This window comes from Magnolia sinica, chromosome 2, assembly GCF_029962835.1.
Source record: "Magnolia sinica isolate HGM2019 chromosome 2, MsV1, whole genome shotgun sequence".
Taxonomy (NCBI): Eukaryota; Viridiplantae; Streptophyta; class Magnoliopsida; order Magnoliales; family Magnoliaceae; genus Magnolia; species Magnolia sinica.
The window spans coordinates 66,936,015-66,958,154 of record NC_080574.1 but is presented as its reverse complement, the minus strand read 5'-3'; the positions used below and the strand labels follow the sequence as shown (position 1 = coordinate 66,958,154).

Genomic DNA, 22,140 nt, shown 5'->3' with positions numbered 1-22,140 from the left:
TGATGAAAGAACTTAGTGTTTTTATCCCCTTCTGCAATCCATTTAACTTTGGATTTAATCCTTCAGGACGCTTCTTCTTCCATAGCTTTGTTTGAGAGGTCCTGAATGATGGAAATACGCCTGACTAGGACCTCTTTTGACATCAGAGTTTCTTCAGAGTCGAAATCAATTCTCTGTAACTCGGACAGAAGAGCTTCAATCTTTGCCTCACGTTTCTGAGCTTCCTCCCTGCGCCATTCCTTCAGCTTCTCTTTGAGGAGTTTGAGTTTACAGAGCAACTTATGACCAGTAAATCCCTTCACCTGGAAAGACGTCCACCATTCTGTGATTTTCTGATGGAGTCCGTATGGAGCCAAGAAGCATTGAACCTGAGAGGTTTTGGGCCCCAATTGTCATCTTCCACACTGAGAAGAATTGGGCAGTGATCAGAAGTGGTACGAGGCATAGCGATTTGCTTTATAGTCGGGAAAGCCTCAAGCCATTCTGGTGAGACAAGGAATCTATCTAGGCAGGATTGGATAGGAGATGCCCGACCATTGGTCCATGTGAATCTCGCTCCCAAAAGTGGCAAATCAATAAGCTACTCTTGCTGGATCCAGTTGGAGAAACGAACCATGGCAGCGGAGGGTCTTCTGCATCTGGAGTGATCCTCCAGAAAGCGTGTGACATTAAAATCACCAACCACACACGACGGTCCCGAGAATGACCGTCTAACCTGCGCAAGCTCATCCTAGAAATCTGTCCTGAGAGATTGATTGGTAGGCCCATAAATAATTGAAAGAAGATATTGAGTGGAGGAAGACTTATCTTGAAGAGTCACTGACACCGAGAAGGTGCCTATAGAAGAAGAGACAAGGTCCCATTTAGAAGATTTCCAGGCGACGAGAATCCAACCCGAGCTTCCTACCACATCAACAGTTAACCATTTTGCGTCATTAGCTTTCCAGAAAGTTGCCGAGAGGGTGTCTTTAAAATGAGGGACCTTAGTCTCCTGTAAATAGAGAACGTCAGGATTTTTTTTTTTTTTTTTGTTGATGGTCGCCTTTATTATACTCCTTTTATGCTTGGAGCCTACCCCCCTAACATTCCAGGATATCATCTTCATGGACTCACTACGCTTCCCCGTTTACCCTGACGTCTAGAGTTAGAAACAGAAGTTGAGATAAACCCTGGGCTGGCTTCAAGTCGTAGCAACTCGCGGGAGCTTGAAATCTTGACTAAGTGTTTTGCAGGAGTAGATTTCTTCTCAATGGGTCTGCCTCTATTTTCAATACATTGAAATAAGGCAATATAATCTTCCACCCTATCCCCGAAGGACAAACCAAGGGACCTTCCCACTTTACCAATTGCATCTCGTATCCACCACTTCTTCTGAATCTTGGCCAACAGATTAGATCTGTCCGTTTCTGATGTTGATGGTTCAATTTGAGGATCAGCAATCATCTGAAGCGGTTCCGCCATAAGACACTCAGTAGACATAGAATCTTGAAAAAGAGTGATTAGCCCCATGTCCAAAGCATCAGCAGACGGGAGGGAGGAAGCAGAAGGAGAACAGGGTGAAGACGTCTGAGAATGAGTCTCAGACATACTGCGGTCGGACAGATATTGAGAATCGGAATGATCATTAGAGGCAGAAAGAAGACTTAAGTTGTAAGGGGGCACGGGTGAGAAGCAAATAGAGGAAGAAATGGCTAACGGGAGAGGCAAGGGAGGTATGACGACAGATTGGGTGGATACTGAGGTTGGGTCCAGATTTGAAGTGGACCCGCAAGCTAAACGAACTAATAGGGGAGGGATAACCTGGGTGTCTGCCACGTGTCCTCGGATAGGACATACACTGCCTTTAGCGCCATCCACGTGTCCATCACATAGATCCTCTCTATGCGAGGAGATAAACTTGGCATTCTCCTCGAGCTCCATGCGTCCCTTGTTGTTTCTTTCTTCGCGTGCCACGCATCCTGGATTGCGTATTGCGAAAGGAGCTATCATAATTGCCCCTAACGCCGGCTGTAGTTTTTCCTGGATAAAAGCCTGTCGAGTCTAAGCACACATCGAATTGTTCGCTGGAAATTCGGCTGAAAGGTGGTCGTTGGATGTACGTGTCTCACCAAGTACAACACGTGTCGCCATATCAGAGTTCGTTATTAGATCGCATGCCGGGTGAGGAGTACGAACTGGAGAAGGTGGCTGAGAGGATGGATGAGCTCCACATGTCTCTGTGGTGTCTACGGTGTGGTCATTTCGTCTGCTGGTGGAGAGAGAGATGGCAGGCTTCAAAACTGGTGTTCTGCTGGAGCACGGAGTATGTGTCTTCTTTTTGCCATGGTTGGGAAGTTAGCAGCTGCTCCGGTGAGGGACCTTCCCTGGTTCGCCATAGATCGCCCCAACGAGGGAGCAGATCATCGAAGGCTTCCTTGATCACCGGAAATTCGAGGCAACGATCCTCCACAATCACCTTCACCGACGAGGGCGGATCAACACCCTTCTTCCTTCTAACTCTGAGTTTGATAACGCCGATCTCCTCCCCGATTTTCGTCTTCGCATCCAACTCAAGAAACGAACCCAGATAAGCGGCGACTGCAATAAAGAACTCATCAAACCATAATTCTAATGGAATTCCCCAGACTTGGAACCAAACGTTCTCCATGCCAAAGATCGAAAATTCTTCCCACCTCTTCACTGTAGCCACCGGTCCATCGGAATGAAGATGACCTGCCATAATCAACATTTTCGGGTTGATCCCGGGCCACACCTTAAGCCATAACTCATTATAACCCAACGGTTTGATTTTATAATTCCCTGGGTTAAAGCCCGTTGTTTCTGCTATCCAGTCCTTCACCTGCGATAACGATGCTCCTTCTTTACATACTATCACCACCGACTCCTTTAGATCTTCCTTGGCCTTATGAAAGAAGTCAGTCTTGACTGTAATGGGGATGCCCATTTTGGAACAGGGAGAGGATGTATCAGCAGTAGAGGGGACGGAGGGAGCAGGAGGGTCAGAAGACGGGGACGGGCGGGGAGGGCAAGGTTGAGGTTGATGTTGGAAGAGGAGAACCTCCTTAAAGGAAGGGGCCGCTGACTCAGTAGGGAGGGGCGGGAGCGGGGGAGGTGGAGGAGGAGGAAGGGGAGGGGGTATGACACACTTAGGTCGGTAGATTTTGGGAGGAATGGGAGCACAAGAGATTTGAGGATGGGCTAAAGGGGGCCCAAATCGAGCACGCTGAACAAGTAGAGGACATCCAGCAAACCTCACCCCATGTAGCATGGTGACGGCTCTTGCTAGTTCTGCCTCGGAAGACATACGAACTAAAGCAAATCCTCTGTAATCGCCATTGTTCCGATCTCTTGGCATAACTACATCCATGACCGCACCAGCCCGGCCAAAAACCCTTTCAACATTGAGAGGGAACCAACCAACCGGGAAACCCTTCACAAATAAAGTAGGATATGCAGTCCAATTCCTTGCCGCTGAAGCGACGGAGGCATTTTTTTGACGATGAACTTCCATCCAGGCCATGTCATGCTGAACCACATATTCACCTCCCTCTAAAGTAGCTTCTGTACCTTCAATATTCCTTAGATCCTTGCTTCTCCCCGTTTCTTGATTACCCAGCGAGCGATCGCTGTCGTCTATTGATGAATCTCCCCAACGATGCTTAGAAGCATCTCGATTGTTCTCACGATCTTGTCGTTGTTCCTTCACTCTCGTTTTTCATGGTCGCGCGCTCTCATCTTATCGATTGTTTTTCATGGCTCTTGCTGAACCACATATTCACCTAATCTTAACCATCCATGCCATCTAATCCTAGCCATTAAAATTTAAAACTACTTGAGACACTTCGTAAACTCACATAATTTTCTTTCAAAAAAAAAAAAAAAAAAAAAACACACTAAATAGACTCCTGAATAATCTAAATAACCCTGTAAGGTTGCATTTGTCTCGTTGACAAGGTATTCAAAATCGGTTAGGTAATGGCTGTTATGTAACGATAACGGTAACGGTCATAACCGTTACGCGTTATGGGGTCGAAATGGCCGTTACAGAAAAAACAGGCCATAACGGCCCGTAATGGTCTTGTAACAGTTTTTTCAAAAATTAAAGAGGTTTGTAACGGCCATTATGGCCTGTATCATAACGGTAACGGTGGTGGCCGTTACGGCCACCGTTACTGTTTTGGAACACCTTGCTCACCGAACATGGCTCCACAGCCCAACTTATAGGCAGTTTGGGGTGCTGAAAAGTGTGCTTCATATGCCAAAACATGTAGATGGTTTGGAGCACTGAACACGGCCCATATGCTAACATATAGATGCTTGGGTTACCGAAGAATGCTCTTCGTGCCAAAACATGTAGATGGTTTGGATCACTGAAAATGGCCCCACATGCCAACATTTGGGTCACTAAACATATCCGGACTGCACGCGCCTACATACAGATATTTTGGATCACTGAAACCCGCATGCGAAGATGGAAACATATGTGAGATTCAGGCTATTGGCATGTGCTGTCCATGTTTCTAATGCATGAGGGCAAAAACAACTTTTTACTATATACTATATTAGGGGAAAAGGTCTTTTAATACTTCTTGATAATGTACAGAGGAAAAACCATTATTCTTCATGCTTTAACCTTTAAACTTAACTATGTTAATGTATTCTATCATAGCCATTATTCAGAGTATTGTTGCTGTTACAAGTATCAATGACTTGGGATGCGTAAACATGCATCGATATCGCTGATAATATCCCAGATATAGGGGAATGTATTGCTGTCTGAGGGAAACATTAGGGAAAAACTGGAAATTTTCAGTGAAACCTGAGATGTTAAAGGACCATGATTGCACTTGCAGGACTAAAAAATATTACAAAACAAAAGACAATAGGTTTCCACTGTATGGGGGCTCAAACTATGTGCTATTGGATAGTTATTTAATTAATAAATATGATTTTAATTTACTAATTTTTAAGAAAGTAAGGCAATAATTTTACACATATAATGCACTAATTGAAAACACCCTAGGAACAGATCCCCCTAAAAGATTCATGAAAAAATGTTTATTTGTTTTTTTATTTTTTATTTTCTAAAATTTAACAGCTATTAATGCTGGTATCATTGATATTGGCGATATTATTGGTGATACGAAGAAGTTTCACTTGCTGGATTGGAATGACGTCTGTAAAAACTTCAAGGAAGGAGGGGCAAATGTAAAAAATCTGAAATTGATGAACTCGGCGCTGCTTGGGAAATGGGTTTGGAGATTCGCTATAGAGAAGGCAACTCTGTGGGCTAAGATTATCAGAGGTAAGTATGGCTCGTCGCAGGGCGATTGGTGGCCTAAAGAAACCACTGCGTATAAAGCCTCCCATATTTGGAAAGGGGTTCTCAAGCAAACAAATACCGTCATTCGTCACATTTCGTTCGAGCTGGGCGATGGTGCTTCTATTCAATTCTGGGAAGATCCTTGGCTTGGCGACCTGCCCCTCAAGATCCAATTCCCGCAAATTTACCGTCTATCTCCTACGAAAAACCACCTTGTCATTAACTGCTACAATGCCTTAGATGGTCGCATTGTTTGGGACATCAGAACTCTCAGAAATCTGAACGATTGCGAAGCTTTGGAGTACGAAGCTCTTATGGACTGCCTCCAACGAGCGGCTCCCCTTTCTATTCAACAAGATGGTCTCATTTGGAGGTTGGAGAAGTCAGGCAATTTCTCCGTGAACTCGCTGTACACTGCCTCCTGCTCTGAGGACCCCCACGCTCATCTTGTGGTTCCATTCATATGGAAGTTCCACGTCCCACCTAAGTTTATCTGTTTTGCTTGGTTAGCCAGCCGCAATAAAATTCTTACAGTGGATAATCTCGTTAAGAGAGGTTTGCAGATAGTTAATATCTGTCTTTGCTGCATGAGCAATGCTGAATCGGTTGATCATTTGCTCGTCCACTGCCCCTTCATGTCTCAAATCCAGGCCGACTTCTGTCAGCAATTTTCGATTTCTTGGTGCACTCCTCCGTCTGCGGCCAGTTTTCTATCCAGTTGGAAAGGGCAGAAAGTAGGAAAGGCCAGATCGATAATTTGGTGAATGGCCATCATCGCCATTTGGTGGGCTGTTTGGGAGGAAAGAAACAATCGCTGTTTCAACAGTGTTTCCTCTTCTGCCTTTGTGGTGGGGTCTAGGGCTAAAAAGTTGTTGATTGAATGGGTATCTAATGTAACTTCTTTAAGGTCTTTTGATCTGATCTTTCTTTTCTAGGTTGTTAGCTGCGGCTTGCCATCTCGGCAGCTTTGTTTTTTCTGGTTTTTTGTTTCTTTGTTGTTTTCTTCTTCTTCTGTAGCTCCTTTTCTCCTTTTATTGAAGTTGCTTTAAAAAAAATAAATGAAAAATATTGGCGATATTATTGCATGTATCAACGATAGGATATATTTATTTCAAAGGTTGTTGCTGGGATCTCTCGATATTGGAAATATCATGTGATATTGATAATAGCGACCATTGCAATTTATATTTTATATTACATCCTGCATCTACATTGTTGACCTGCAATACAGATGATATCTGCTGATATTATTGATAATTTCAGCTATACGGTACTACCAAATTGGTACCAAATATTCGATGATACTTGTATGAAATGTTTTAACTGAATCGTGTAGTACTCAATTCTTTATGAAAGCAACAGTTCAGCGTGCAAATATGACATGGAAGGCATGATTAGTGCCTAAATTGGGATTATGGGCTAAATCCCGATTTTGCCAGATTCCCTACCCAAACAGATCCCAAGTTGTTTAATAAAACTAAAGCTGGTATAATAGGTCAAATATTTCATCACAATTATCGTGTCGTGTTACGAGTGGAAGACCTGTATCCACCTGTACATATTGTGGATTTTGATGTATAGTGGCCAGGGCTTTTTGGGGAAGTAACTTTAGCAGTTTTGGTGTAGATTGACTCCTCAAGGCTTCTGTCTCGGATCTGGTTGAGGGGTGGGAGAAAAGTCATTTCACTTCCAAAGGTTCTATCCTTTGGAAAATGGCGCCATTGGCTATTCAGTGGGCAATTTGGAAAGAAAGGAACCCCAGATTTTTTTAAGGCAAAGAGGCAAAAGGGGAATCCATTATGACTGGGATTCATTTCATGATGGTCAGCTGGGCTAGTATTCTTCCAGAATTCGGAGGAATATTGGTTTCGGAATTTATCACAAATTGGACTGTCCAATGCCAAGGAATTCCTTAGAATCTAGTGTTACTGGTTGAGCAGCGAGGATTTGGATTGTTGATTTGCTACTCTGTTGTATTCTTTTTTATTTTATTTTATTTTATTTTAAGTTCTATGTAGGGGATAATAGCTAATCATCCCATTGGCAAGATTGTAGGTTGCTGTCCTCAGTGTTTTTATAATAAAATTCAGTTTTCTTATATATATATATATATATATATAAATACACAGAGAGAGAGAGAGGGAGGGAGGGAGGGAGGGAGGGAGAGTTGTATGTGTTTCCCTATCATTGTCATCAGTTTATGGGTTTCATAGATCCATCTCTCATTGAAGGCAAGTGGGATGCTGAGTAATTTGTAGTGTGACCGGCTAGTTGGAAAGGTAAGGAGGGATGCAATCAACGGCCTTGCAAGGTTACATGGAATGGCCTAATCTGCAATTTGTTGACAAGGTCGGAAAGTTTCTGATAAAATGCATGTCCTAATTGAATATATTCCATTTTCCTCTAAAAACCATTCGTTCCAATAGTTTAACAAGTCTGGTAGATATATACCTTTTAAAGTTCCATCTTTCAATGGGGCTTCTATTGGGTTGCAAGCTTTAGCGTTCAGTGTCTCATTTGACAATTTTGTCATATCTACTTGATGAAGGTCAATTTTCAAATTGGGGTCTACACTGGGATCTCATGTTTTAGAGTTTACTTCTTCATGCAGCAATTCTTTCTACTGGTCAGCTAGTCCACATGCAATCTTTAAATCAGTCCCTATCAGAATCCCAACATTTAGAGTTTACAATATATGGGCCTGTTTGATTTCTGGAAACCAAATTCCCAGCCTTTCCAGGAAAATGTGTTTGGCTACATCCTTTTCCTCTCTCTCTCTCTCTCTCTCTCTCTCTCTCTCTCTCTCTCTCTCTCTCTCTCTCTCTCTCTCTCTCTCTCTCTCTCTCTCTCTCTCTCTCTCTCTCTCTCTCTCTCTCTCTCTCTCTCTCTCTCAAAATTCCCTAGAAAAGCTTGGAAAACTCATAAAACAATATCAACCCATTCTTCTCTCTATGCCCCTACTCTCTTCACCCCTTTCATACCACTGTTGTAGTTGTCTCCTCTACTCTTCTCCGAGCTCAATGGTGAACCCCACTTGATAGATAGTCCGAATCATTGATTAGACATTTTTTAAAGATGATAAATATGGATCACTCAGTTTCCATCTATTAATTGGATGATTAGGATCATTAGATCATAGTAATTTTTGGGAGGGATGGGCAATCAAAGGTGGGGCCCCTCATCATGTACAACGATAAAGCCTTTTCTAGTATAATAATATGAATCTTTCATTTCCTAGTAGTTAATCGGATGAATAAGATGATGAGATTAACGTGACTTTTCAGGAGGCATGGTCAATCAAAGGTGGGCCCCTTGGGATACGGCCTAGATCAATGATTAGACCTTTTCCAATATAAAAAAGATGGACCTTCCATTTCTCATCCATTAATCAATCATTTAATATCGTGATATGGAAGTGAGTTTTTGGGAGAGATGGGCAATTAAAGTTGGGTTCCACATGATACGCAATGATTGAGCCCTTTCTTGTATAAAAATGGATCATCCATTTCCTAGTAGTGGATCAGATGGTTAGGACCTTGCAATCAAAGTGAATTTTTGTGAGGCATGGGCAATCAAAGGTGGGCCACACATGATGGGCAATCCAGATCAATGATCAAGATTTTAGCATAATCAATATGGACAGTTTATTTTCATAACCACTGGTTGGTTATGATCATCTAATCAAAGTCACTTTCAAGAGGCATGGGCAATTAAAGATGGTTCACACATGATAGACAATCTACATCAATAATTACATCTATATTATAATCAATACAAACCTTTCTGTCTTCCTAGCAATTGATCAAATGGTTTAGAATCATCGATCAAAGTGTTTTTAGATAGAGACGGGTAGTCAAAGGTGGGACATATGAGGGATGGTCCAGACCAATGATCAAAGATTTTTCAATGTGATTGCTTAGGAGTTAGTACCAACCCCCCATTTTTGGTAAATTTACTAAAACACTACGTAATTAATATGGAATTTACATTGTGTACCTTTTTAAAAAAAGGTTTTAAAAAAGTTACCTCATTAATCCATATAATTACTGTTCCACTACCTTCCATTACATTTCTATAACGGACGGTTGGGTGGGTGTGCAACCAAATGGGTTAGCTGCTTAGGTTTGCCCCACTATGATGTTTATGTAAAATCCACCTTGACCACCAGGTGTGTCACCTCATGTTAGGCCAAGGGCCCAAAAATAATCCACCGTGATGTTTATATAAAATCCACCCCGACAACCAAGTGTGTCACCTCATGTTAGGCCAAGGGCCCAAAAATAATCCGCATCCGTGATTCAGGTGGACCGCATGATTGGAAACAGTGTACAAGGCAACTATCGCCCTCCAAACTGTTTCCCTTGGCATGGGTGACCTAAATCGCGGATGGGCCTAAGTTTTAGGCCCTAAGCCTAAATTTTGGTGTGGCGTCTAATGGTTGGAGTGGATTTCTTATAGTCATCACGCTGGGCCTTGTAAAAATCAAGGGTGAACATCTCTTTGCCAACTATTTTCTTTGGTATGGTCTACCTAAATCACGAGTCAACTTGAGTTTTTGGCCCTATACCTAAACTGGGATTACACATCTAATGATCAGAGTGGATTTTGCATACACATCACGGTGGGCCCATCTAAAAGTTAAGTCCCAGCATCCCTTCCAAGTGTACAAAGATTATTAATTAAAAAAGGGAGTTGTAAAAGGACGTCGCTCTTGATTTTGGAGGGCTCCACCGTGATGTTTATGTGAGATCCACTCTGACCATTAGATATTTAGTCCCATATTAGGCCTAGAGACAAAAACTTAGGCCGACCTGTGATTCTAGTGGGCCACACCAAAGGAAACAATTGGGAGAGAGACGCCCACCTTTGATTTGTACAGGGCCGAGAAATCCATTATAACAATTAGATTTCATTAAAAAATTTATGTTTGTGGCCCAAAAATCATACCCATCCATGATTTGTGTTTTCCACACTAGTGGAAACATTTTGGAGGCGAGCGTTGCCCTGTATACTATTTCTAATCATGTGGTCCCCTTGAATCATGGATGGAGCTGAGTTTCGGGCCTTGGTCTGAGGGTGAAGTAGTTAATGGTTAGGGTGAATTTTACATAAACATCACGATGGGGCCAGCCCCCAATTCATTTGCTCTCACCGTTGTGATGGAAGGTAGTGGAATGATAGTTTTATGGATTAATGAGGTATCTTTTTTGAAAAAGGTATGGAAACGTAAAATCCATATTAATTAGGTAGTTATTTCATTTGGGTTGATCATGCGACAAAAGAATCATTTAAGATTGGCTTTCCTTTTTTTTTTTTTTTTGAAAGATGAAGGATATCATTAAAAGAAAAAAGGAAAAAAGACAGAGAAGGGCTGCTGAGAGAGTAGACCACAATTACACTCCTAAAAAGAAAAAGTCGTGCCATAAAGATCCTTGACATTGGAGGCCCACTCAATCATAAAACGCTTGGCCCTAGTTGCTACTGCCTCAGCCATATTAGAAGTATTCCTGAAGCATCTGCTATTCCTTTCTCCCCAAACCGACCACCAGACTACAAGAACTGACATCCTCCAGATGACTGTCTTCACCTTTCCTAGTTGCACCCCGTGCCACGCTTGAAGGAACTGCTTCACTTCGCTTGGGAAGCACCAAGATAAGTTAAAACTGAGCATGATCTCCACCCAAATGGATTGGGCGAACCGGCAGTGTAGCAGCAGATGGTCGAGTGACTCTTCTGCCCGCATACAGCATAGTCAGATATTGGGGAGGACCATCCCCTCCACTGTTAGGATTTTCTTTTTCCCTGCCACCCACCCAAACGCTAGGATTTTCGGGGGGGCAGCATATTTCCACAGAAAAGAGAGATTAAGCTTTGGTTCGGACTTCTGCATGTGCATTTGATTGTAGAGGATCTAACAGAGAAAAGGGAGACGATCTGTCTGGTTTCCAGAAAATGTTATCTTCTAACGAGAGAGAGGTGGCTGCTGTGTAGAGACATTCGAGGAGGCCTGTAAAATCCGGGATCTCCCAATCTTGGAGACTTCTTCTGCAAATCACGTTCCAGACAAATTTTCCACCAACTTCAGTGAAATGGTCAGCAACATACGAATTTTTGGAAGTGGCAATATGATAAGAGATGGGGAATCTACTTTTAAGCGTTTGATCTCCAATCTAGATATCGTCCCAGAACCGAATTTTGGCGCCATTGCCAAGCACAAATCCAACACTAGGGAGGACTTCTCGTTTCATTAATTCATTTTCATGATTTCTTTCCAGATATGAGAAACTTAATGACATGACAAATCTTTAACCCACCAGCCACCAGGCGATCTACCATATTTACCCTTGATAATGGAACTCCAGAGACTTCCTTCTTCAGCCCCAAGCTGCCAAATCCACTTTCCAAGGAGAGCTTGATTCATAACTTTTAGATCTTTGACCTCCGCTCCCCCATCTGACAAGTGGAGACAGACCTCCGACCACTTTAGAAGATGAAATTTGTTCCCTACTTCCTTACCTTGCCATAGAAAATCCCGCCTCGCTTTATCAATGGACTCTCTGACTGGGGCCGGGCACTTGAGGAGAGACATGAAATATATCGGAAGATTGGAGAGAGCGGCTTTTATTAATGTGAGACGACCACCTAACGAGAGATATCGGCTCTTCCATCTCGACAGATACGTCCCATAGGGCTTTGGGGGGTTGACCAACGCATAACGGCAGGCCTACTAAAGAAGACGGCAGCCGAATCGGCGGTGTAGCCAAAAGATTGAGCGAGACTTTCTACCTCCTCTCTTTCCATGTTAATCCCAAAGATTTTGGATTTTACCAAGTTTACCTTTAAACTGGAAATCGCTTGAAAGCAATGGATAGTAGTTCGGAGATTGACCACCTTCTCAGTCGAGGCTTCAGAGAAAATTAAGGAATTGTCCGCGTATTGAATGAGCGTAATAGGCCTTGACATTCCTTTGATTTCGATCCCTCCTAGAATGCCCTCCTCTTGCCCTCTAAGGAGCATTCTAGACAATGCCTCCTCTACTATTAGAAATAAGAAGGGAGAGAGGATCTCCCTGTCTCAATCCTCTAGTACTTTTGAAGAAGCCTTTTGGAGAACCATTTAAGAGGATAGAAAAATGGGCTGATCCAGTGCACTCTCTCATCCAAGCTCTCCATTTGTCCCTAAACCCCATATGCTGAAGCATGTACTGCAAGAAACCCCAGTCTACGTGATCGTAGACTTTTTCAATGTCTAGTTTACAAGCAATATGCTTTTGACCCGATCTAACACTAGCATCCAAAACTTCATTAGCACTGAGAACTGCGTCTACAATCTGCCTGTCTGCTATGAAGGCACTTTGATTTTCTGATATGAGCTTCCTAATAACCTTTGTCAGACGCATAGTCAAGACTTGAGCCAGAATCTTATAAAGCCCCCCCAATAAACTAATGGGCCTGAAGTCTTTAGGAGACGTGGGACCTATCATTTTTGGAATCAAGGCTATGAAGGTAGCCCCTAAACTGGTAGAGATCCTACTCCTGTTATGAAACTCCTTGAACCATTTTGTGACATCTGATTGGATCACCTCCCAAAAATGATAAAAGAAAGAGATTGGGAAGCCGTCCGGGCCCGGGGCTTTGTCACCCCCTAGCGAGTCGATGGCCTGTTTGATCTCCTCTCCAGAGAAGGGAGCTTCTAGAGATATAGCTTCCTCCTCTGAAATTGTATTGAACTGAATACCATCTGGCCTGCACCGCTCTTCTCCCTTGAGAAGGGACCTGTAATAAGAAATCATCTCCTTTGCAATTTCGTCTTTATCTTCTATTCGAACTCTGTCCACCAAAATACTGGTGATTCTATTATTTGTCGCATGCATGCTTGCCATTGTGTGGAAAAATCGCGTATTTCTGTCACCTTCAACCAATTCAGACAAGCCTTTTGTTTCCAAGATATTTCTTTTTGGAGGATGCTATTAGCAATGTCTTGAATCACCTGCACTCTTCTGGCCTGCATATCGGGGGACAGAGTCTATTTCAGCCCGCGCATCTATGGCTGACAGTTCAACTATCAGCACTTCTAAATCCCGATCCTTGTTTTAAATCTCACTCCGGTGCCATTGTTTTATCTCTTTCTTCAGCATCTTCAACTTAGAAGACAACCTGAAATCTGCAAAGCCTTCTACCTTGAAACTTGTCCACCAATCGGCAACCTTTTTTGAGAACCCTGTAATTTTAAGCCACAATAAATCAAAACGGAAAGGCTTTGGCCCCCAGTTCTGCTCTTCCACAACAAGGGATATGTGGCAATGGTCAGACGTGATCCTGGGGAGAATAGATTGAGAAGTTAAGGGGAATTGATCTATCCAATTTGTAGAGACTAGGAACCTATCCAGCCTACTCATTGTAGGGACCACTCTCCCATTTGACCAGGTGAATCTTGCCCCTAGGAGAGGAAGATCCACTAACTCCTCTTCTTCAATCCAAGAAGAAAAGGAATTCATAGCTGGGGATACGGACCTGCCGTGAGATTTTTCATAAGCATTCCTGATGATATTGAAGTCCTCTGCTATACAACATGCTCCTATGAATATCTGCCTGGAGGTTGAAAGTTCTTTCTAGAATAGACCCCTGTCCCCATCCTGAGTAGGCCCTTAAACTGAGGAGAAAAGACAGATGAAACCTAAAGAAATATGCTGAAGAATTACTGAAACCGAGAAATTACCATTCCAACTATTAAGGGCCTGCCAAATAGACGACTTCCAAGCTATAAGAATACCACCTGCATTGCCGATTGAATTTTCCGCCACCCATTTCACATCTATAGCCCTCTAGAGGGTGCCCATCAGCCTGTCATCGAAATTGCTACACTTGGTTTCCTGAAGACAGAGAATATCCGGTTTGTATCTAATGTAGGTGTCCTTGATAATCCTTCTTTTATGTTTGGACCCCACTCCCCTCACATTCCATGAAATCGGCTTCATTTAGGAACGGAGCTTCCCCGAACGCCCTAGATGGAGACCCTTTTGATGGAGTTTCTGGATATCTTTGCCCTGATAGTAGACTTTGCAATTCCCTGTTGGCACGTGGTGTTAATCTGCGCCCTCTGGGCGATTTCTGTTCTGCAAGGGGCCTTCCGCTGGACTCTACTCATTGGAAAAGCACTATAAAATCCTCCGGACAGTCTCCAAAAGATAGACCGAGAGATCTGCCCACACATCCCAAAGCGTCTCTTATCCATTTCTTATTATGGATCTTATCAATCAGATTTATTCTTTCCCAACCTATCATTTGTTGCGAAACATCTTCGACTGTAGGCGGACCAACTCCCACGCAAGACTGTAGGGGTTCTGCTTTAATGACCTCTAGATCTGGGTGCTCTTGGAACAGCTCGAGAAGACCATGGTCTGACCAGTCACAAACTTACGATGGAGGTGAGGATCGAACCGATAACTGAGATGGCGGATTCTTGGAGCAAAAAGATCCTTGGTCTAACTCGAAGGTGTCGATTCCCTGGATCATCTTCTTCGGGCTACATTGAGAGAGAGGAAGGATTTGTTGCGACTGATATTGATCGTTGTGAGGAAAGGACTAACCGCAAGAGGCAGGATGGAGGATAAGGGCATCAGTTGGGATTGAAGGGGTCGAGATGAGGCTACTGTCTGCAGTCCGGTTTGATAGAACGGGGAGATTGAGATTAAAGAACGTCAGGTCTAATAACGTAGACCCGAAAACCTTTGGACCCAAAACCTCGGGTCTATTATATTGACTTTGAGGACTCAATATCCGCCTATCTGGAGTGCTAACAGATTCGGATCTGAGGCCCGGATTGAGATCAGAAACATCGAGCCGCCTGCCTTCCTTGAAAGACACGGCATTCGAGACGATAACGCCATGTGTCTCAAACTCCCTATCGACGCAGCTCGATGGACGATGGATACCAATCTCGGGGATAACGTCTGAGACGCTCTCCGAGCGAGTTGCTGGGGGAGTGCCACCTGTCCCGAGATTGCTTACGTTACTGAGATCAGTGGATTTCTTGCCTCCACGTATCTGACAAGATAACTTGTCACAGACCGCTGGAGTAATTGCCTCCTGAGAGAGAACTGTAGCCGGGTCCGGTGTTCTGCGGGAGTACTGAAACGGAGCTTGTTTGGCTCTGCTCCGGTCAGTTCTGTCCTACCGGAAACAACAGAGGGTTCTCTGGCACGCCATAGATCACCCCACCTCGGACATGGAGACCGTTTATCCTCCTGCTGAATAGGGACTAAGATCTCCCTGTCCTCTACTTTTACCTGAATCTGAGACGGAATAGGGTCTCCCTTCTTCCTTCGCACCCTCATCCTAGCGACTGCCATTTCCTCGCCGATCTTGGTATTTTGATCCAATTCCATTAACAGAGCCAAGAGTTTCGCCACAGTGATAAAAAACTTGTCATACCAGAGTTCGAGAGGAATCCCCCACATGAGAATCCAAACCTCCTCGAAGCCAAAAATAGAGAACTCCTCCCAGCTCAAGACTGAGCTTATAGGCCCGTCGTTGTGTACTGCTCCTACCATGATAAGAATATCCGGGTTCAACCTTGGCGTTAGTTTTACCCAAAGCTTGTTGTATCCAATGGGTCTGATTAAGAATTGAGTGGGCCGGATTCTACAAACACCGTCGATCCATTCCCTAACCTGTGATATCGGCACCCCATCTCTCATTCTGATTACCACCAAGTCCTGCAGTTCCTTCTTAGATTGTTCTATTCGCTCTTTACTGATGCTAATCGAGTATGCTTCCTTAGGATTCGTTGGTTCCTTCTTCCTTCCTCCTGTATTTTCCGACTCGGATGGAAGATTAGATTGTTTCCTGTCTTGAGTCTGCTTCACCAGCACGTCCCGATATGAGGTGTTCGAAGGGGGAGTGGTATTTGAAACCGGTGCAGATCAACTGTCCGATTTATTTGAGGTTACGCCCTTTCTTTGATTTCTCTCCGGCCCAAATCTCGCTCGTTGCACAAGCAGTTTGTCCCCCGCAAAGCTCTGTCCATGAAGCATTGATACAGCTCTGCATAGCTCTTCCTCTGAGCCCATCCTGATGAGTGCAAATCCCCTGTATTGGCCACTCTTTTTGTCTCTGGGCATTATCACATCCATGACCGCCCCTGCTCTCCCAAAAACCCTTTCTAGGTTTAAAGGAAACCAACCTGAAGGATATCCCTTGACAAAGAGTGTTAGAAGGGAGTCATATCTGTTGGTACCCTTCCTTCGATCCTGTTTTTTCCTTCCAATGTGGATCCATGCTTCTATCTTCTTCCCCTTTTGAATCTCGTTGTCGTTCTCTATAGTCCTTTTCCTAGGTTCGATCAAAGCCATTGTAGTCATCTCTTCATTTGCGTCTATATTTAGTTCTGACTCTCGCTGGTCGTCGATGGGCATCATCGTCATCATCGTAGAATCATGCCATCGCCGTCACGGTGTTACTTGCAAGATTGGCTTTCTTTAACCATAGCTATTTTGATTCCATCGAACCAAGAGGGACATTGTTTTGCATTTGGCAGAGATACCCAAAGAATGTCTGGGCAATGTTTTTATTACTGGGTGGCAAATGCTAGTACGTTGTCAATTATGTGCAAGGGTATACAAAATGAATTAAGGAACAACAGAGCTTTGAGGGTGGGATTCAGTTACATGAAAAAAAAAATTTCTTCTTTTTGGGTGGATAAGAAATTATTCCTCATTTTAAACCGACTGCTTCACAAATGCTTGCATCACTGCTTTTGATCAGATTGCATAAAACTTAAAGGGGATCTCATTTTTCCTAAAGACTTTGCATAAAGGAATGAGCTTCCAAACTGTTCCACTCTTCATCGTGGTACAAGAACAGCTCAACCTATTGTGGTAATGTTTGCAAGGCATAAGCAAGGGATGACCACAGGAAATGATCCAAATGAATGCAGGATTTCCTATTTTTGATGTCCTCTTTTCTATTTACTTCAAGAAATTCATATTGTTTGCTTGTATATTTACCTATAGCTACTTTATTTATTATTACTATTTTATTTTTTTTTTCAAATCTACAAGTGGAAGTTCATCAACAAAATGTAGTACTAAGGGACAAATGCAACCCACAATTTCATCAGGAGGCAATAATAACTAATACATAAATTTGTGATGGGCAATCCTGTTCTATTATATTTATCTGAGATTTTCCATCCCCAGATGCACCCAACCCTCACCAAATGCACCTTTACATGATGCAGCACAAATGTCAGCTTGACAAGTTAGTCCAACGTCTGAAGGGTGGATAAGGTGGTCTTACCCTGAATATGACCATAAGCAGAATCAGGCCCGTCCACATGTTTGAGATTAAGCCCATCCTTTTTTTGTATAGGGTGGCCCACCTAGTGACTGGGCTAGCCTGACTCTTGCGTGTGTTCATCTTCACAGTGGCCAGTGGGGTTACCTTATGCTTCAGTCAAATGTCTCATACATTTACCACGTTGGCATGTTTGCTGCATGTAAAGGGGCCTTTGGGGCTAGCAAAGTTCACTGTTAACCCATTGATAATTTTCTGTACTCAGATTATGTTTGATTACTAGTCATCTACTGATTGCCCGTTGGTTTCATTTTATCTATTCAATTGGGAATGACTTCGCTAATTTGATCTTGTACATGTCTTTCTGCTTCCCGCCCCCCCTTTTCTAAAATGTTCCTCTTTCTGTCATCTTGCTTTTAACTTAAAACTTTGAATGAAATCAGGAAAGTGATGGTTTTCAACACTAAAGGTATTCAAATTAGCTAATAGTTCTGGAAATTGATTCTCTTTCCTGTAAATCTGGGAAACCTTCACAGCCTTTAATCTGAACATACGATCATAAATGCTACTAAGAATCAATGCCATCCGTTTTGCACAAGCGGACAACTTTAAGGGAACTGACTTAAATTTTTCTCCACGCCCTCCCCCCGGAGAATTACCTCACATTCTCATAAGATTGTGAAATCCTTGATTTCTTACAGTTTTATTTAATCAGCTATTTTTTCCAGATGAGGAATGAGCATCATGTTGCCAATGAAAACATTTCAGAATCTGCGGAATATGCAGAAGTGAATGACATGTCAAATCCAACTGAATGTGCAACAAATGGTTTTGCATCTTCGCCCAATGGAAGTTCCGAAAGTGGGGAAGCAATAAAGTCTCAGGAGTCTACAAGAGACGTGTCAAATGAGCTATATGTCTACAGACAAGATGTTGTGAAGTGCAAGAAGCATGAAGGCCTGGTTGGGATTGTAATGGAGGTTGCTGGTGACTCAGATTCTGATGGAAGTGTTACTGATGATGACAGTGATGACTCTGAGGATGGTGGTCATTCTAATTGTGATGATGATGGTGGTGGCCGTGATGATAACGGCAATGGTACTAATGATACTGAAGATGATGGTGACAAGAACGATTCTCTTCAAGATGGCCAAATTAGAGTAATTTGGCTTGATCATACTGAGACAACTAACAGTCTTAGTGATATCACGGTTGTAGATCGAGGATTCTTGCACGGGGACATTGTTGCTTCTGCTTCAGATCCGACAGGACAAGTGGGGGTTGTGGTAGATGTCAATATCTCAGTTGATTTGCTAGCTGCAGATGGAACAGTTGTAAAAGATGTCTCCTCCAGACTTTTGAAACGGGTAACAGATTTCACTGTGGGTGATTATGTCGTCTGTGGTCCTTGGCTGGGTAGAGTTGATGATGTTCTAGACAATGTGACAGTGTCGTTTGATGATGGATCAACTTGTAAAGTCATGAAGGCTGATCCTTCACGGCTCAAACCAGTTTCCAAAAATATACTTGAAGATGCAAATTTCCCGTATCACCCAGGTCAGCGCGTTAAGGCTAGCTCGTCGTCAGTTTTCAAGCATGCTAGGTGGCTTTCTGGAGTGTGGAAAGCTAGCCGTCTGGAAGGTACTGTTACTAAAGTTCATGCTGGATCAGTTTTTGTTTATTGGATAGCTTCAGCCAGCCCTGGTTATGGTTCTGGGTCAGTATCTGTCCCTCCTGAAGAGCAGAAGCCGAAGGATTTGGCACTGTTATCTTGCTTTGCACATTCAAATTGGCAACTGGGTGACTGGTGTCTGCTTCCTTCATCAGCAACATCATCTTCAGCCCCCTTGGATGAGGCTTTATTAAGCGGAAATTCCAAGCATCGTAGTAGGGGCTGTGAATCTCATGCCTGGGATTCAAAGGAGTGTGCAGATACTGAAAATGAAGTTAGTGATATGAGCTGTTGCACAGATGGGTCAGGTGCTCCACAGAAATTAGATGGAATCTGTGAGCCATCCCAAAGTAGGAATTCCATGGATCTTGATGCAATTTCTAATGTGGATGGAGATAGTGGAACTGCAGAAAGTAATGCCTCCCTTGCTTCTGGCTCTTGCGGCAGCTTAATGTCAGTCTCAAAGGAACCTGTGCAAGAAGGTTGGCCTGCACATCGCAAAAAGATCCGTAAGGTTGTTGTTAGAAGAGACAGGAAAGGTAGGAAAAGAGGTGAAACTTTTGAAAGAGCTCTTCTTATTGTAAATACCATGACAAAGGTTGATGTGGCTTGGCAAGACGGAACTAGAGAATTTGGACAGGATTCGAAGACTTTAATTCCAATCAGTAGTCCAGGTGATCATGAATTCTACCCTGAACAGTACGTGGTGGAGAAGGCATCGAATGATGGAGATGATCCTTCTGATGTGAGACGCGTAGGGGTTGTCAGAAGTGTGAATGCAAAGGAGCGGACTGCATGTGTGAGGTGGTTGAAGCCAGTTGCAAGGCCAGAAGATCCAAGGGAATTTGATAATGAGGAAATAGTAAGTGTCTATGAACTTGACGAGCATCCAGATTATGATTACTGCTATGGAGACGTTGTTGTTCGGCTATCCCCAGTTTCAGTGGGAGCTGATACACCCATTCCAGTGGAAGCTAGTGGTGATCGGAAGAGCAGAAAACATGCAGGATCTAAAAGGGTGGAGAATGCATCCAATGACGAAACTGATGCTAATTTTTCTGGTCTATCTTGGGTGGGGAATATAACTGGTCTTCAAGATGGTGATATTGAAGTTACATGGGCTGATGGGATGGTTTCGAAGGTACATCCATCACCCTGTTTGATGGACTAGTTACTGAATGTGACACTGTTTATTTAGTTATCTAGGATCAGATAAGCAATGGAATTATACTCTTTTAGTATGGAACCATTTTACCTTAGTGATACACCGACATGTCTGTAAAGTTGATTGATAAAAATACGTTTTCTCTGTACAGAAAGAGAAGTGTTCACGTATAGGTAATGTATGTGAATTTTCACATATATCCGTCTTTCCTGCCAACCTAAACATATATTTATGATTTGAACAATGCAATAGGCAGATGGCCAATAAAGATTCCCCACTGTGAGAAATCAGTCTGATCCACTGATCAGGCAGGCCATGCTTTCAAGATCAATGGAAAGCCGATGGCCTGACTCTGTGTACAGATCTTACCCACCTAATAAGTGGATCAGTCTGATTTTCACAGTAGGCAATCTTTATGTTCATATGGTGTAAGTTGTAACCCATCTTCTGGACAGGTTGGATTACTGATGAACATGACACGTTGGTGAGAAAGATAGGGCTGTATGTGAAAGTTCACATGTAGTACACGTATGTGATCGTTTCTCATCTCCTATAAACAAACATATCTAAATTAATTAGCAAAACATTAATGCCATATCGATAGTATATACAAATTGTGCCAAATGACAATAAGAAAGGCAAAATTACTGGGTTTGCCTGGATGTTTGTGTTATTTGAGTCTGACACATGTTGGGCACGTCAAGCTATTAGACAAGTGGATTATCTTTATGTGATAGGTTCATAGCATTGCTTCTCTTTGAGGGTTCATTTTTTATTAGTCCATCCTTTGTTTTTGGTGTCAGGTTGGTCCTCAAGCAATTTATGTGGTTGGCCGGGATGATGACGAGGAATCAATTGAAGGTGGGAGCGAAGTCAGTGATGATGATGCGGCTAGTTGGGAAACAGTCGAAGAAAATGAAATGCGTGTCCTCGAGAATGCTGAAGAGGTTGATTTCTTTCTTTCTTTCTTTCGTTCTTTCCTTTTTTGAAAGATAACAAAATTTTATCAAAGAAAACATGCCAAAAGCCGACGCAAAGCTAGATCCCAAACAAACCATACAACGAGCACATATCACAGTCCTTTAAGCAAGAGGCCCACCCCAACACCTCAAACTTGACTTTCCTAATCACCTCCAACAACCCACGTATGTTTGAAAGCATAGACTATTCCTTTCCCCCCCAGATAGCGCATAGAACTGCCATAAAGACCAACCGTCAGACAACTCTGCTTTGTTTCCCAACCCTTACTCCATGTCAAGCAAAGAGGAGCTCTTCTATTGCCTCCGGTCATTTCAAAAACTTCAAGGAACTACACCCACACATTTCGAGCGAAAGGGCAATGAATGAAGAGGTGACTAATGGATTCGGCATTTTCCAAACGCATGCTGCAAATATTGGGGAGCTCCAACGATCTCTTTTGAAGAGTGTCAAGAGTTAGCACCTTCTTCCTCCCACTAGCTAAACAAAAGTCACAACCTTGGGAGGAGCACCATATAACCAAATCTTGGAGGTGTGATCTATACTCTCACTCATTGTAGTCTTTTAGAGAGCCTTGTAAAAAGAGTGGATGGAGAACTGACCTGACTTTTCCTTTTCTATACAACGAGGGGAAAGATTCTGCGCCACACCAAAAAATCCTCACCAGATCCTCCACTACTTCCATAGTTATGTGCACACCCAGCAG

General features: G+C 43.1%; 1 protein-coding gene across 6 annotated transcripts in view; it reads left to right on the top strand.

Moving 5' to 3' along the window:
• LOC131237171 (probable ubiquitin-conjugating enzyme E2 23) overlaps positions 1-22,140 on the top strand; it is a 49,865-nt gene that overhangs the window by 14,866 nt on the left and 12,859 nt on the right. For all 6 annotated transcript variants that reach the window (XR_009167085.1, XR_009167083.1, XR_009167084.1 and 3 more), the window contains exons 2-3: positions 18,348-20,432; positions 21,260-21,403. Coding sequence is in view for 2 of the 6 variants with exons in the window: in XM_058234842.1 (XP_058090825.1) it covers positions 18,348-20,432; positions 21,260-21,403 (2,229 nt within the window). In the remaining 4 variants the exon portion in view is untranslated. The remainder of the gene's footprint in view (positions 1-18,347; positions 20,433-21,259; positions 21,404-22,140) is intronic.